Below are 17,418 nucleotides of genomic sequence, written 5' to 3'. Positions count from 1 at the left end.
GCTTCACATACGGTGCTTGAAAATGATGCGGAATGCATCGAAACATGTGTCACAGTAGATTTTAAGAAATAGTGGTATTTACCAAGTAAAATATTAATTAAAAACAAATATTTCAATTTCATTATTTTTTGTAAGCTCTAATCGGCCCGTTATTAAGAATAGATATCTAGTTGTGGTATAATAGGGTTTTATTATTTTTGATTACTTATTTTATTTTTACTTTATAGCAACAAATTGATTTTTCCTATATGTTGTTATTTCATTACCTCACTTTGTTCAGGATGAGTTAAACGAAATTTTGGGAAATAAAAATGACGCTGAAACTCTTTGGACTATACTCCATAATACTCATAAGCCCCTTCAATCAAGTGGAGATGGTAAAATTATGAAGAAAAATAGATTTGGAAAGCCCATGCGCGGAAAAAGATTTTAAGGTAATGTTTCTTTATAAATATATACATATTATTTGTGTTAAAATTTTGTTTCACCAATCCTTTCTTAATTTTTTTATTTTTCCAGGTGGAGTATGAGGTTACTACAGTCTTATACCTTCTGGTTCTTCAATAACATCTGTGGGAATCCAATATCATTAAGTTGGAATTATTATTTTACATGCTAACCATCCCATGATTATTTTGAATCTCAGAATACTTTATCCTCACAATTAGTTCTATGTACCTTTATTTTCTTTTATGCAGGTAACACCAGTCCTTACTAGAAAAACTTACACACTGAGTACAAAACCCAAATTAAAATAATAATTTATTTCATTTATTAATTATCACTACAAAACACAAATTGTCCAGTGACAATTTTATAAATGTCTTATTTTATCAAAATTAATTTTACATTGTCTATTTTGCACAAACTTCAAACACTTAAAATATGTGTATTTATGTACTCCTCATATTTTTAAATGAGCTTTGGTTATGTTATCTAAGAAAATTTTGCATGTATTTAAAGGAGTGTTATATAATTGCTCTGTTAATAAGGATAATAAAACAATTTTAAAAAATACTTTCATGAATTATATTGAAAAATATTTATCAACAAGAGTTTTTTTATTTATTTATTTAATAACATAAATAATATAAACTGAGGCATAGTTTCAATAATTTAATTAATGTACGCATTAACATCTTTAATGAATTATGTTAGTCATAAAAAATGTAAAATTTAAATGTTAACACATTTAAGTTTAACACTAGAACCGCTGAAATTGATTTTATTTAATTTTAAAAACAGTGTTCTTCTGATGTACACAAATTATTAAATTCAATATAATTTGAACGAAAGAGACTTATGCTTAAAAATAAATATCAAATTGAAGTCAAACTGAAAGGTCTAAGTGCTGGCCAAATGTCAAGCGACTTCAACCCGACATGCTGCATGCCTATAAACAAATTTCCATCTAGTAGGTAGTAAATGGTTACAGTCAAAAATCAACATTTTACTCTCTAATTGCTTAATAATAATTATTAAGAAAAAACAAATAGTTATTTGAAATATACTTAATATTTAAATATGTGAATGAATTTTTGTTTAAAAGATACCAAGTTTTTGGTACCAAGTTTTCAAATATATTTTTTATGTTTAACTGGTTCTACATAGTGTAGAAATTACCACTTACAATCATCAGTTGTAATGTGGTATTCTGTATTTATATAAGTGGTGGAAACAACCAACAGGACAAAGAAGTACAAACAAATAACAAACATTTTCATTTGTGTCCCGGCAACAAAGTGTTAATAAAAGGCTGTACTTTTACAATCAATTTAAATAACTTCTGGCAACACTCAAAACGCGGCAAACAATAAATATTATACACAACGTAATGATAATATATTTGAACAAAAATATCATAGGTCACTCTCTCCATTGGCTGTTTTTATCTGTAAGGGGAACGTAGCAAACGCCCATCAACTTTTTTGTCTTCACGGAACCATCTTCTAATTTATCCACCTTAGAAGAAACAAAAGTAAATTATTTTTCTAAACAATTGTACTGTAAATTTTGTAATGAATTTTAATCATATTTTTTTTTTTTCAATTATTATACGAGACTTTATTGAGGGAATCATCCTATGAACTACCTCTATTGACGTTAAAATGATTAAAAGTCCATGAAAACTGTCCATCAAAACTCCTCCCTTAGTTTTTCCCTCTACCTCCTTCCTTAAACTCCCTTTTTCCTTTGCCCTCCTTATTATCATCTTTTGTAATTTATGTTTTTTTTTTAAATATGTTAATTTGTAATTTATGTTTTTTTTTATGTTTAAGTACTATCTACCCTCTGATTGCAAACAGCTATATATGGTATCAAACGTTTTTATCAATATCACTAGTCTGTTTTTGGTTGGTTGGAAGATATTTCTTTTTAGCAATAAGCCCGCCAATGTACTTATTTATTTTCTGAACATGAAATTTAAATAAATAAAAAGTGAGCATAAAGAATTTATATACATATTGGTATACTTCTCCCTTAAAGATAGTTAGTATAAATAAAAAATTCACCTCGGTTACAATTTTAAAATGAAATTCAGTAATGAAATGTTGTAAACGTGATTGCCTACCATCAATAGGTATTTTAACTAGTTATCTAGTTTGTCTTAGAGCAATATACATTCAAAAAACAATAAAATAATGTATTAAATCGTTTTAAAACTTTATGCTTTGTCAAAATTAAGTAGTTAGCGTTTTAGGAGTTCAGTTCATTTTGGAAATTCAATGTAGATAGCGTCTTATACGCCTGAAAACTAGAAGTAATTTATTTATATATTTTTTTTGTTTGTGTATATTTGTATATAACGGTCAGTTGATAACATACACCAAATATCTCAAAATGTACAAAAATGAAGTTAGAGCACTTTACGTAGGGCACGTCGATATGGGAAAAATAAAGGAGAATATCAGCAATGGTTAAAGCACTCGAGGTAGCATACCCATATTCGTACAAGGTTGTGTAATTTGGACACATTAATGTGCATATGTCCCTTGAAAACAGGCTTACCTGGGTTAAATGCTGAGATCCACCTTCGGGTCCAACCGGTACGATCAATCTTCCACCAAGCTTTAGTTGGTCGATGAGCTGTAAAATAATATATTGCAAGATGAAAGGATCGCTGTAGAGGAGTAGACAAAAGTAAAGGGGTAGACAAAATTAAAAAAAGAAAGCTCCAAATACTCTGTATGACAGGTAAATGCGATCACAGGTGGATGGAACTCTATATCCATAAAATAAGAGTGTGTTCTTAATCACTCAATTTTATACCAAAGATATGCCTCGGGTGAGACGAGATAACTACGACGCGATGCATAGTAATATAGAAGACATATGATTGAAAAATAAGTTTAAAATTCTGGATACTTTCTTTGAACATCCAAATGGAAGATCTGCTCCATATCAAACGTCAAAAATAAGAAGTTAAATATTATAATTAAAATGTAATATCGTTTTAAAATCACTATCAATTGTATAAAGGTATTTGTACAATTGATATAGTACATATATTTAGTATATAGTATATGTAAGTTACATTTGAATTATAAAATGGAAAATCACAAAGTTAGTGCTTCAAATAAAAAAATATTTTTTGAATGTTGAAAGCATTAACTTTGTGGATCATATTGATATATTATTTCGAGAAATAAAAAATACTTTGTGTTCTGATCCACTCACATTTTTATTAACCAACTAGTTTCGGCAACAACCTGTTGCCCTCTTCAGGGTTTATTTATTACTTGTAATAAATAAACCCTGAAGAGGGCAACAGGTTGTTGTCGAAACTAGTTGGTTAATAAAAATGTGAGTGGATCAGAACACAAAGTATTTTTTATTTCTCGAAATAATATAAAAAATTATTAGTTAAATTTTGTTTGAAAGAAGGCTAGAGTGAGCACAATGCTATTTAATATTGGAAATGTTGGTCATACTGACATTTATATTTGACATTTTGTGGAATAGGTAAGTAGTTACGAGTGACATTTACTATTAAGAATAACTATGAGAAATTAGGATGAATCTACCCGGAATTCCACTTTTGGTATGCCAAACACTCTTAGAATAAACAGAAAGAGTCATCATAACAGAAGACATCACACACCTTTTAAATAAATGACATTTATAAAAAATAAAAACTAGGCAAAAAAAACATATCCTCAGTAAAATATATCGCTCACTCCTTTCAAGAATGTCATAAATCAAAAATCGTCAATTTTCAGTTGTGCATGTTTTCGGAATGCCCAGAAAATGTACTATATCCCAGCAAAAGCGGCATATTTTTAACTTAATATTTACCCGCTACAGGGCAGAAAGTGTTGTTTTTGCATTTTGAGGAAAGGGTATTATTTAATTATTTTTTTAAATATAATAATAATAATAATAAAACCCTTATCCGCACCCCAATGGTGCATAGGGCACTGTGTCTTAAAAACGCAGTGTTATCATGATCGTTTTACTTATGAAGGAAAGGTGATCAGCCCTCCGCTTCAGGTACCAGTCCATGGTAATATTGAATAAATATTACAGTGAAAAAATCACTTATAATATACTAAATACACTTTAAATATACTAAATATTTTTCAAATGGAGAAAAAACCTTCAGGTTTTACCTAAAAAGATCTGTTGCACAATAAAAAGTTCAGTAAGTTGCTTCATATTTATTTTAAATATATTATATTATATTTTTAAACTTAAAAAAAATCTCCTGAAAAATCAAGTCTTTTGATATATGACGTTGTTGAAAGGAGTGAGCGATATGTTCATAGCAGTTCAAATTCAAAATTAAGTAGCACACAGATCAAAAACTATAATGAAATAAGGACTCGGGAGCACATAAAATGGAAGAAGTTTTGCCTCTCTTAGCAGTCCTTATGTAGGAATATATATGTAGTATAATGGAACGCCGATAACATTGTGAGAAATTAAATAAAGCTTTAAATAAATAATTATTTGGAAGATGTTTTACTGTATATATATTTGAATAAAAATAAAAACTTACGGCATCTGGCATCACGGGAGCAGCTGCACCAACATGTATAGCTTTGTAGGGAGCTGCTTTATTATAGCCTATTCTTCCATCCCCAACTAAAGTAAAAAAAAAAGTATATGATTTACACACAACGAAGGTTTGATAGTCCCAAGAATTAACAGTAAATATGGGAGTCAAACACTGCAATATATCATTCCAAACATTTTTAATTTGTTGCCGATGGATGTTAGAGGTCAAAATAAAATATGGAACAAAAGCAAAATAAAGGAATGGGTAAATAATTAAGAGATAATTTTATGAAAATTGTAAAAAAGTTTATATTCTTAATTTTTCTCTCTTTTTTGTGTATATATTAGGTTAAAATGGTTAAAAACAATAAAAAAATGTATGCAAAAAGTACTCCACCGACAAGACACACAAGTAAAAAAAAGTTTTAAAAATATACGTAGTACTATATAATATTATCAAATAAAAAATATTATTCATGTTCCAGTGTTCCACCACCTCAATAATTTTTTTTAAGAAATATTTGTTTTTATTATTTATAAAAATACTTTATTCATACTATTTCATACTATTTCTGTGAGCCTAAGTGGCTGATTATTATAAATAGGTAGGGCTTTTTTAAACAAAAAAGGTCCCGGTCTCACTTCATGTCAACCTTTTTACTAAAAGAAATTGTTCATTACCATATTTTACCATTTTGACGAATTATATAAATATAGATTGTAATTATGTAAACGCAAACATTGTTTTGTCTAATTGATCTATAATTTTTTTTTAAATATATCGTGAAAAAGGGTGCTGGTTTACATGAAAAAAAGGGTTTTTTTTCATGTAATGGCGGAACGGCGTTCCAGAATGGAAATAGGTATCAAACTGTGGTAAAGTGGGTTATAACCAAAAAAATATGTATTATTTGATTGATTCTATTTTTATTTTATTAAATATTATTTATTCACATTGGTAGTTACATAATCTAAAATTATGGCATAATACTAATGTAGAATATGTCCTTAAAGACACATCCTGCAAACTACTAGAAATGGGTTCACTTTGAAAAAGTTTGTAAACCTGATCTTATATGTGTAAATATATTTTAAAATAAATATATAGCCATTGAGTCAAATATCTTAAAATGTATGAAGAATTTTTAGAGACAATTATATGGACTCTCATTCGGAAAATATCATAGTAAAACCAAAAATCTAACCCACAAGTTCAACTCTTCCAGAACTTAACAGTGCCGGGTTGTCCTTATTAATATTTGATCGTGCCATAGATACAAGTGAAGGTATGTGGTCTATTCCGACTACTTTTCCTGATTCTCCAACCATCATAGCCATACAGGCAGTCAAATAACCTGACCCAGACCCAACGTCCAAGGCCGATTCCCCAGGAGTGAGGTGATCCTTAAGGTATTCCAGTACATGGGCATGCTGAAAACAATAATGTTCCCACTGATAAGAAATAAAAAAATAATAATAATAAATAAGTAAAAATAAGAAACAGCTTCTACCTCCTCTTCAACCCTCAACGTCCAAGGACCCAACTGTAAAATTTAGACTTAGCTTCACATACGGTGTTTGAAAATGATGCAGAATGCATCGAAACACCTGTCGCAATACATTTGAAGAAAAAGTGGTATTTACTTAACAAAACCGATAGATTTTACCACAAAGTGACTGCCAAATCAAGTAATGAAATGATTTTATTTAATTGATCCCTACTAAATAAATGGTAATTATTTACTACGTACCATATGAGGGGCACTTATGGTGACAGAATAGCCGATTGGTTGAGGTGCATCTATGTATGGGGATCCAGGGCAGTAATTTTTTCTGTCCACAGCTAGCATAGCACTTTCTACTTCATCTGATTTTATGATTGCATTTGCTGGAAAGTTTTCAGATTCATTACAATTGTATCAAACAAACCATCGGACTGTTTCACTTCAAGCGTATTCACAAAATATAGAATTCAATTACGTTTCATACAAATCATTGCTACATTATCAGCCCCTTCATATTACATGTTTATTAGTGTCAGACTTAATTTCAAATTTTCATATCTGCTTTTTATTTTTATTTGGTCACGCTATATCTTTATTACCTTTTTTGGTACCTACCTGAATTCAACGAAATCTGAAATAAAAATCTGTTTTACTGTTTTTTTATCATTTACTCTCTTTACATGCTCAAATACATATCACAGCATCCGTCTCTAATTTGATCCATAATCATTATTTTATTGCTGCGTTATTTCCTTATTATCCCTATTAACACATTTCGGATGGGTGTTTTTTATGCCTGTGGACCACTGGCGACGGGATTTTATAATTGTGTACATATAGTTTAGACTTTTACAAAGAGATTGGTACATTATATTTATATAAACACATTAAATAATTCCTTCTTTTCTGACTTTTAAATGAAGCCGGCGCAGAAGGTAAAAATTACCCTTCCATCCCATACCTTTCCCGTCCATAGTGTGTTAAGTTCATATAACAAATTGCAGATACACTAATTTAATCTAATTTCATCCTTCTCTTGCACCAGGTTGTATTGTATGCTGCTAGTTTGGCTTTCTTTTCTTTTGAGATTCCAATAAATTAATGCTTCCCGCATACGTCACATCCAAAGTCATAAAATATAATAAAAATAATAATAAAACATTTCATTATACCATTATACTGTTAGGTATATAATATTTTGTTATACTTAAGTACATTACCTCTAAGATTTTTCACCATATCAGGATTATCTTTCCCGTGACTTCTCCAAGCCATGTTCGGTATTCTTTTGAAGAACTTCGTGATGTTTTCGAAGTAATTACATAAAAAGTCAATTATTTAACTTTGTCAAACCACTTTGTTTAAAATGTATAAAAAAATCGAGAAAGTTCAGGAAAATTTATATACTTATTTCGATGTGTGCAATAAAGACAAATGTAATATTGTAACCATTTAAAAAAGAGATGTAAACCCAAAAGCTTATCGATGTTCAATCACTCCGAAAAAAATAAAAGATTATTTTTAACAAATTTTCAAAGATCGCATTACTATTTTGATATAATATTTTGACAGCTGTATACGTGACGTCACGTTAATTTGTAAGGTAGCCAGCACACAAACGTCTAGTGCGCAAGCGTCATAGCATTTTCTTCTTCGCTTCGGAATTCCAAAGGCACAAATAATCTAAATGAAAATACAGTTTTTTTCAATGGGAATAATTTTTTTATAGGAGTTCCATGAATCTTCAAAGCGATTGAATAATAAATTAAATGGTAGAGAAAATAAATAAAGGGCTCTTAATTTTAAAATATAGTAATTTTGACATCATTTTATTTTGGTGAACATTTTTAGACCTTGCTAATAACAATAGTCAACACAATTTTTGGGTCTGGGTTCTGCATGTGATATTTTGGTTTCTCTTTTGTTACAAATAAAGAAAAAAATCCGATAAAAGTTTGCTTTTGTAAAAACTATAGCAATTTTTTGAATTGTCAAGAAAAATTACTTTTCCTGTTGCTCATAAAATCAGTTAAAATCTTTAAAACTTACTTATTGACGTAAATCAGACGAAAGCAAACTTTAAAAGCGTAAAATGGAAATTTAAATGTTTTTTCACGTCTAGAATCATAATCTAAGCATAACAGAAACCCAAAAAAAAGTTTTTTCGTTGACCAGTGTAATCTACTCAACACTTCAATTCAATATATTTTTTAATCATTCAGAAATTTCTATTTTTCGCGGTGAAAAAGTATTTTATTGTTTTCATTGAAATCCTCGTGTAGGTACTTTGATAAAAGTTCTTACCTAAAAATACATTTTCTTGTCCTAAAATGTCAACTTGTCACTTTCGATTCTCTGGTTATTTATTTACCTGATAGCTGTCGCTGCGGTCAACCGTCATGAGAAGTGGGTCGTATGTTAGACTTGTTGCCGTATTTTTATTTTGCCATATTTAACCCAAAATTATAAGTTTTGTACTCATTTATTTAATTATGAATATAGCAATGAACGTCCAACGGGTATAAAATTTTAACCATATGTTTTTAGGTGAGAATGACGTATTTTCTCATTATTATCTTACCATATTTTATAGGTTGTATATTTTCGACTTTCATTATTTTATAAGAATATGCATATATCTTGATAACTTCTTGATATTTATACATGTTACTCAGTTTTTTCAATCAAATAATTATATAATATTCTTTCGGCGAATTTATTTATATCAACAAATCGTAATAAACTTTCAAATATTTTTTTACGAATGATAGGTGTGTGCAATGTCATCAATACAGGTATGAGTAGGTTAGGTGGAAAATATTATTTTTCTCGTTTGAATTTGTACGCTGTAAAATTATTTCAATGCATCAAACTGTCTTTTCATTTGAGAGAGTTCCTTCATAGTTTTTTTTCATACAATATATTAGCAAAAACTAAATGGTTACTATTTTTGTGTTTACTGGAATTGAATTTTTTTAACTCTATAATAACTATACTATATAATTATACACAACATAACGTAAATATAAATATAAATATGTATATATATATATATATATATATATATATATATATATATATATATATATATATATATATATATATATATATATATATATATATATATATATAATATATATATATATATATATATATATATATATATATATATATATATATATATATATATATATATATATATATATATTTATATATATATTTATATATATATTTATTTATTTATTTAAAAACCCATAAGGAACGTGGCTTCAAGGGATTAATAGTATTTTAATTAATTTCTATTATAATTTTTTGAGTTGTGACCTCAGACTATGTTATAACTATATGTAGATTTTTTTAGAGCCATAAAAAAACATAACCATCTTATGATATTATTTGTCCGAGGTAAGGTGTATTTAGTTTCTGAAAGCAACTGTTGAGATTTGTAAAAACGACTCTCAATTCTACTTATCCTTACTTCTATAAACCTATAATATGTATGTTTCTATAATCATCCCGTAAAAAGGTTTCTTGTTACTAATCTATTTTTATTTTGTCATTTTTTACTAATAAATGTAAAAACTAATAAAATTAAACTTTTCCAGGTAGTTGACTGAATGGGGTGACCCACAAACATCATGGCAGAAAAGTTGAGATTGGGGTGCGATGTCCGAGAATTGAAGATTGGTGCCAGTTTTCTTAATGATAAATCATCAGCCTTTCATACGCTAAAATGTATGTTGTATAATGAATTCACTGAATACAATAAAGTAAAAAATTAAGTCATTTATACAACCCTTTTTAAAAATAACATTGTTATTTATTCGTTTGACAATAAATGCATTTATCCTTTAATATTAATTTATCTTTCGAATTTGTACAATTTTCTTTTTACTGAATATATGTGATAAAATTTACTGGCCACATTTTAACACATTTCGGACGGGTGTATTTTTATGCCTGCAGACCACTGGCGACGAAATTTGATAATTGTGTACATACAGTTAAGACCTTAACAAAGAGATTGGTACTTATTATTCACATAAAAACATTAAACAATTCCTTATTTTCTGACTTTGAAAGTAGGCCAACGCCGAAGGTAAAAAAATACACTTCCCGCCCTTAAGCATGAATCGACCTTTCCCGTCCTTAGTGTGTTCACACTAGTACTAAAAGTTACTGCATATATTTCTTGCAAGGATTTATTCTAACAAATTATCCTCCATTGATATTGTTTATTAGAATTTCATATATACATTTCAGGTGATTTTAAACCAGCCTCTGTAGACGCCAATAAGATGGCCACAGTAGATGTTGGCACCAACAACCAAGTGACCGTCACTGTACCTCATTTAGGTAGGAAAACCTTTTTATGTCGTATTATTTATTTATTTAATAATTACTCTAGTTATTTTATGCAATATAAGCATATTGTCATAATTATTTTTAATAGTTTGAGTAAAATAATTAACTTTTACTGAACTCAAACTACTTGCTTTATTCTGAGACATTTTATGATTTTTACAATTGTTTGTCTGATCATTAACCAGTTCCCAGTTTAGCCCGAGTGTGACTCGGGCAAGGAGTTTACATTGTAATGATGAGCCCGAGTGTTGCTTGGGAAAATCATATTCCGACTTCTCGATATGGATTTGCCTGAGCCAAATATATTTATGTATTTGTTTTTATTGACTTACTTGAGCGGTGTTCGGGCAGTCTTGTTTCGACTTTTTGGTGACAATTTCTTGCACCAGCAAATTGATCGCCAAAAAAATCAACTGTTAAGTGGTTAATTTATTTAACCACATGAAACACTAATAAAACAACTGATTTTAACAAATTTTTATCCAGTTTTTATTATTATTCCATTATTCAGGGAATTTAAAACAATATTGTCTCCTTAATCAGTAGTGTGACAATGTCTATCCGAGATTACCTTACAAGAGGGAGTGAAAATATAAATTGAAAAATAAGCAGTAAATTTTTTTTTGTCTTCTTAATTGAAACATAATTAAGTTTTTTTATCATTGGTGAATTCTGTTGATGGCCAAATTATAACATAGTAAACTCTCTTCTATAAAGTAAGTCCTGTTGGAGTTGGCCACTTTATGGACATTTGATGGAGGCCAATGATATGATATTATCTATACCAAAATTGTTGTACGCTTATCGCTTCAAATCTGTAACATTACCTCCTTGCCACATTTTCTCTCCATCGTCTGATATTTTGTCATTTAGGTGTGGCTATCCAGAGTTGTTCTGTTTTGGACAGGTTCATGTCAATCTGTTCAACTCAGCCATTCATTTTCCTATTCTGTCAATGCACTTATTATTAGACTCAACAAGTTCATCTTTCTCCCCCGGTTCGCAATTTAAATAAATTTGTATATAACCCGCCTCGCCTTTATGTTTATGGTCAAAGTAACATACGAAAAACGAAATTAAGTTTCACTTCACTTGCCTTTACGAAAAGAAGATAAATTACCTACACCAGCAGATGACAGGTAATATCATTGTGTGTTGTTTTTTTGCAGATGGAGCAGGCGTACCTCAAACAGTTTTTAAGGGGAATCAAAGACCTTATCATAAAGAATGTGTACTTATAATAGATAGAATAACAGGGGAGATGACTCTTGAAAAACTTTCCAGCAATATTCAAGTGAAAAAGACAAGGTGAGAGTAAAAATTAACAGTAATCTAGTTCAAGGGTTATTATATATTGTTTCGGCATTCACTTTGTGGTAAGACATGATGAAATTGTTTGAAAAAACATTTGTTTTTTACTACTTGAGTTTGTTTTAAAATGTATTCTTGCCTAATAGGAAAGGACATAGAGAACAGTAGGCTGGAAAAGGAGAATAGCAGTAATGGTTAGAGTATGTTTTATCACATACCTGTACCTCACATATTTGTTTTTCACCACTTGAGTTTATTTTATTATATATTCTTGCTTTATGGGAATATATCATTTTATATTTTGACCTGAATATGGAAGCATAGCTTTTGACATTAGTCGTTATAATAAAATAAACTCTAGTGGTAAAAAACAAGTGTTTTTCTTTCACAATTTCCAGGATCATTAAGTTTTATAAACCGTGAACTTGTTCTAGTTTTGGGGGAGGTTAAAAGAAGAAAAAAACCTTTTTATTTTTAATATATCCACAGTAAAACAATTGTGAGTCCTAACCATCATCTCATTTTTTTAAATGTAGTCTCGAGCGTTGTAATTAAAAAAATTATATTCGCCACTATAGCAAGTAAAGCAAGCAACCGGTTTACTGAGATTAACTTTGAATAAATTTCTCTTATAATCAATGTGCCAGTTAGTTCAAGGATAAGAAAATGGAGGGAAAAAAACAGATCCTCACCTACTGAAAAATTATTTACGGTCCATGTGCTTATATTATGATCCGCACATGTTTTAGGCAATAGACGATCACCATTCTAAATACTGCACCATCTAAAAATGGGGGAATATCTTTGTTTTATAATTTAACTATGATTTTCAAAATATCACGGATAATCCACTTTGTGGTTCATCAACTATTTCTGAGGTTTATGTAATTTAATAGTACTTGCATTTTTTTTTCTTCAAGTAATGTTTTGCCTACTGCTTTATATAGTTTATCAGATCTTAGTAAATCATAAGTTCAAATAAATAATGAAAGAAAAAAAAATATTCAAAAAAATCTGTATACATTAGCAGTGTGTAAGTTACTCAAGCTAGTACAGGTATGTGATATCAAGTACTCTAACCATTACTGCTATTCTCCTTTTCCAGCCTACTGTTCTCCATTTCCTTTCCCATAAAGCACTTATGTCCTTCACTTTTATCATCTGTAACCCATCTGGATCCTATAATGTGGAGCGCAGGACTTAGTATAATTAATGATCGACAACCTGTTAATTTGATATATGTTTGGATAGTGGTTGTGTATACCAGTGTTCTGCAAACATTTTCTATTCAAGGTACACATACCAAATTAAGAAATTTCAAAGGTGCATATTTACCATATTATGGTAACATATTTAACATATTATGTTTAATACGAAATGTGAGCCTACTTTACTGAGCACAGGCAATCAAAATTTGGAGCAATTGTGTTATTTTCACAAAACTTTAGGTTTTTTCCGCGGCACACCAACTAATCACTATGGTACACAAGTGTGCCGCGGCACACACTTTCCGGAACAATGGTGTATACAATATTCGAATGGAAGTTTAGAAGTTTTAAGGTAGGATTTCCCACTTGATCACATATCTGAAGTTCTATTATATAACAGCAATGTTATTTCTTTCTATAGGCAGGAACCTGTTCACAAAGCTGCGCCCCCGCCACCTCTGCCTAGGGCAGTAGATGCGGGCACCAGCAACTGTACGCAACGCTCCTCATCTCGCACCCGCGTCACCACATCTGCAAGACGTCCGAACACCACACACACACCTCCCCCACCTCGACATCGCTCACAGATACCCCAGGCAGCACCGTAAGTATTAATTTTTTTTTATTAAAATTTTACCTGGTATATACCACTATTTCTTATGTACCAATCTCTTCATTAAGGTCTGAAGTATAAGTACATGATTATCAAATCCCATCGCCAGCGGTCCACAGGTGTAAAAAACACCCGCCCCAAATGTGTTAAAATATATTGTGACACATGCTTCAATGTATTCCATATCATTTTCGAACTTGATATGGAAATGTGTTAAAATATATTGTGACACATGTTTCGATGTATTCCGTATCATTTTCGAACACCATTTGTGAAGCAAAATCAAATCTAAATTTTAGAGTGGTGTTCTTGGGACGTTGAAGGATGAAGAGGGGGTAGGTCCTACCTAATACTGGTATTTGCCAAGTAAAATTCAAATTTAAAATAGATAGGTATTACCACAAGGTCACTGCTTAGTCAATTAATGAAATTATTAACTTTTAATTATGTAGTAAGGTGGTATATGTGTAGATACTTGACTACAAACTAACTACATATGTGAAATGGAATTCTTTTATTTACCTTTTATTTACTTCAAAATTCTAAAATCAAGACATCATTGGTGTACTGATCTGGTCTAGAGTCATTTGTGGGTTGATTGTGCATAACAATCTACTATTTATCTATCTTTTCTTGGTTAATAGGTGGACAGTCAATTCCGGTCAAAGCACCCTTGCTAGCCTTCCTATGATAGGATTGGATGACTTGGCGCAGCCTAGTGCAGTTAATCATATGAATCAGATGCATATCCCGCCACCAATGCCAATGCCCGTAAACGGACACAATGTTGATTCTCAAATTACAAAAACGGTAAGATTTTACATCTTTTCTATAAGTGTCTATCTTCCTTCCTACTCTTCTCATATATTTTGCTGATTGTACTTTATTTTAAACTAGCTAAGTATTACACCCTTTAGTTCTACATATCTTATGTTTAATTTGAAAATGCCCATAAGAACACTAGGGTTTAATATTGGTTTCCTATTTCTGATAATTTTTTTGTCAATGTAACACATCGTAAGTTTCTCTATCTCAATTTTTAGAGGATGCATAAATTTAATATTTTTGTGATATAATACTTCATTCCAAATTTTAAATAAGAAATTATTCAATGAAACGCAACATTATTTTTATTTTATTTTAAAATGAGATTGTGTATTTTTTACTTTTTTTGTTTATGTAATTTAAACCATGAATCTTATCTTATTTACAGCGTGAATCTGATGAAGTGGGTGTCCTCAGTTCTTCCAGTGGTTCTTCCAGCAGTGGAAGTGAGAGTGAACATAGTGACAGCGGAGGAAGTGATAGTGAACCAGAAACTAATCATGCCCCTCCCAGTCTTCCTAAACCAACTGTCAACGGTAATTTTTCTTAAATATGCTTGCGTAAAATTTGATTCCTCTTCGTTCAATTTACATTGTCTTTAAATCTTCATTCACTAAACACAACTATTAACTGTTCAATATCATTGTGTAAAATGTGACTTGGAAACTCAACAAAATGCTAAGTGGGCTGCTCTTCAATAAATTAATTTATTTACAAGCAGACCTTAAGATTTGTTAGAGAAATTCTTATATTAAAACAGAATATATTAAAAAATCTTATATCAACTTTCATTAGATATAAAATATTAAATTTACATATTAAAGTCAAATTAATTACTCGAAAGTGTTTACAAACTAAGTTTCTCTAAAATTTTGTGTGGGCATTTCCCAAAGATAATGTTATATATGTATAGTGCAAAGAATACTTTTTTTCGAGTTTTTAGAAGTTCTTATTTGAATCTAAGTGACATTCAAATTCAACACATGCGCCGGACAAACCTAATCAATATGTCATCTAAATGTATTGGTAATCAATATTATTATAAACACAGAGGTCGTAACATTAATGCCCAGGCATAGCAGACTCTTATATCTTTTACTTAATATATTATTTTACATGGCGCCTAAAAAGTATTTTTACATACATACTCAGATCACAATGTGTACCTCAGCCGTTTTCTGAACCGTAGTATACGTTGCGAATACACTATAGGTATATATATATGGGCATAGATTTTTCACTGTTTTTAATAGGTTACATATTTTTAGGTTATAATTTTATGAATATGGATGTATATGAACTTTATTGGTGAATAAATTGATTTAATAAAACCAAACTTTATTTAATAATATTTATATTATTTATATTTATATTTATATAATGAGGTAATATTACACAGTTGAATCCAAACATATGTATTCTACATTATAGATACTTAATTAGTTTCTGAATAATATTTGTGACATTTTTCAGGTGCGGTGAATGGAAGCAATCAGAGTACTGCTGAAGCATCGATGCCGATGCACCTTCTCAATGACGACCTATGCCTTTCAGAATCAGGCAGTGACTCAGATTGAGTACCATTTTAATTTAAACAAAACTTATTTAAGTACTTTGTATATAATATCAGATCCTATGTTGTATGTTATTATTGTTATAAGCAAAAGTGATTTACAAGTTAGCCATTTTCTGTTGTCAAGTGGATTTTATTTTTATAGAATACTTTTAACATCAGCATCGCATAATATATTACTTTTTCATGTTTTAAAAGTTAGGTGATTCAACAAGAATGTACTAACTTTGCTTACCAATAACCCAATTACTTTTTGCACATTTATACATATACTGTAGTACTTTTGTTTTTTTTTTATTATATATTATTAGTATGTATATGAACTTAATTACTGAGTCTGAAATCATATGAATAAATTGATTTAATAAAATGATTACTTTATTTAATTATGCAAATATAAGAGTGTTAAACTAACAAGTTTTATTTCTTAATTACCTTTATTCTCAATAAAATCTTTCTGACAAACTTGACCGTGGAATGTTGACAAATGAAACTTACTTTTTTTTCATGCATTTTGGAAAAAATACATCACTCATGACGAAAGTGTCGCCATCATCAATTCTTCAAATTAGTTTTCTAAAATGTAAGTTCATCAGTGATCCGCAATATGATTCACACATTTCATATGAATGAATGGTGACTTTAAAAACTTTGAAAAACTTTAAAAAATTACACAAAAAAAGCATTTCGCTCAACATTATGTACTAAGTATATCCCCGCCTGCAAGAAGTTGCAAAACTCTACTAGATGACTCATTAAATTAACAAGCTAAGGTCAGAAAAATTTATTCGATGATTGTGTATTCCCCTTCCCTATTTACTATGTATTAAAACAGTCTTGGTTAAAGTGGAAGGTTTTAAATCCTCATAGTAGTTTGTAAGTATTCAATTTAGTACTATGCTAAATGACATAGAATCAAAAAAATTGTGAAAAATCATTTGCTTAATTTAGACAAATTTGTTTTTAGAAATTGTGAAAATTAATATTTTTATTTGTAAGAGAAAAAATAATTATCCCTTA

At 29.7% G+C, this 17,418-nt stretch overlaps 2 protein-coding genes across 3 annotated transcripts; one reads left to right on the top strand and one right to left on the bottom strand.

Annotated features, from left to right (window-relative positions):
- Nucleotides 1-1,017: 1,017 nt before the first annotated feature.
- LOC148299065 (protein-L-isoaspartate(D-aspartate) O-methyltransferase-like) lies at nt 1,018-8,123 on the bottom strand. The gene is made up of 6 exons (XM_088276410.1): nt 7,724-8,123; nt 6,750-6,886; nt 6,204-6,429; nt 5,000-5,085; nt 3,010-3,087; nt 1,018-1,962 (listed from the first exon to the last, which is right to left on the bottom strand). The coding sequence occupies exons 1-6, from the start codon at nt 7,776-7,778 to the stop codon at nt 1,867-1,869; spliced, it is 678 nt and encodes a 225-aa protein (XP_088132536.1). The 5' UTR covers nt 7,779-8,123; the 3' UTR covers nt 1,018-1,866.
- Nucleotides 8,124-8,877: 754 nt separating this feature from the next.
- Nucleotides 8,878-16,815, top strand: LOC148299064 (ell-associated factor Eaf-like). 2 transcript variants are annotated; one of them, XM_088276408.1, is made up of 8 exons: nt 8,878-9,050; nt 10,109-10,238; nt 10,767-10,859; nt 12,038-12,176; nt 13,809-13,991; nt 14,645-14,810; nt 15,214-15,361; nt 16,299-16,815. In XM_088276408.1, the coding sequence occupies exons 2-8, from the start codon at nt 10,142-10,144 to the stop codon at nt 16,400-16,402; spliced, it is 930 nt and encodes a 309-aa protein (XP_088132534.1). In that variant the 5' UTR covers nt 8,878-9,050; nt 10,109-10,141; the 3' UTR covers nt 16,403-16,815. The 2 variants fall into 2 exon arrangements, with proteins under 2 accessions (XP_088132534.1, XP_088132535.1); XM_088276409.1 differs by having other exon boundaries at nt 8,891-8,909.
- The last annotated feature ends 603 nt before the right edge of the window (nt 16,816-17,418 follow it).

This window comes from Brachycentrus maculatus, unplaced genomic scaffold, assembly GCF_059751285.1.
Source record: "Brachycentrus maculatus isolate JH-2025_06_01 unplaced genomic scaffold, ASM5975128v1 h1tg001375l, whole genome shotgun sequence".
In the NCBI taxonomy this organism is placed as follows: Eukaryota; Metazoa; Arthropoda; class Insecta; order Trichoptera; family Brachycentridae; genus Brachycentrus; species Brachycentrus maculatus.
This window is presented reverse-complemented; position numbering and strand designations above follow the sequence as displayed.

Excerpts from the sequence above, each read along its gene's own strand:
- LOC148299065 (XM_088276410.1), bottom strand. The coding sequence starts at position 7,778 with ATGGCTTGGAGAAGTCACGGGAAAGATAATCCTGATATGGTGAAAAAT. Across the intron at positions 6,887-7,723 it reads TATGGTGAAAAATCTTAGAG|CAAATGCAATCATAAAATCA; the intron begins GTAATGTACTTA and ends AAAACTTTCCAG. Across the intron at positions 5,086-6,203 it reads TGGAAGAGTTGAACTTGTGG|TTGGGGATGGAAGAATAGGC; the intron begins GTTAGATTTTTG and ends TTTTTACTTTAG.
- LOC148299064 (XM_088276408.1), top strand. The coding sequence starts at position 10,142 with ATGGCAGAAAAGTTGAGATTGGGGTGCGATGTCCGAGAATTGAAGATT. Across the intron at positions 10,239-10,766 it reads AGCCTTTCATACGCTAAAAT|GTGATTTTAAACCAGCCTCT; the intron begins GTATGTTGTATA and ends TATACATTTCAG. Across the intron at positions 12,177-13,808 it reads ATTCAAGTGAAAAAGACAAG|GCAGGAACCTGTTCACAAAG; the intron begins GTGAGAGTAAAA and ends TTCTTTCTATAG.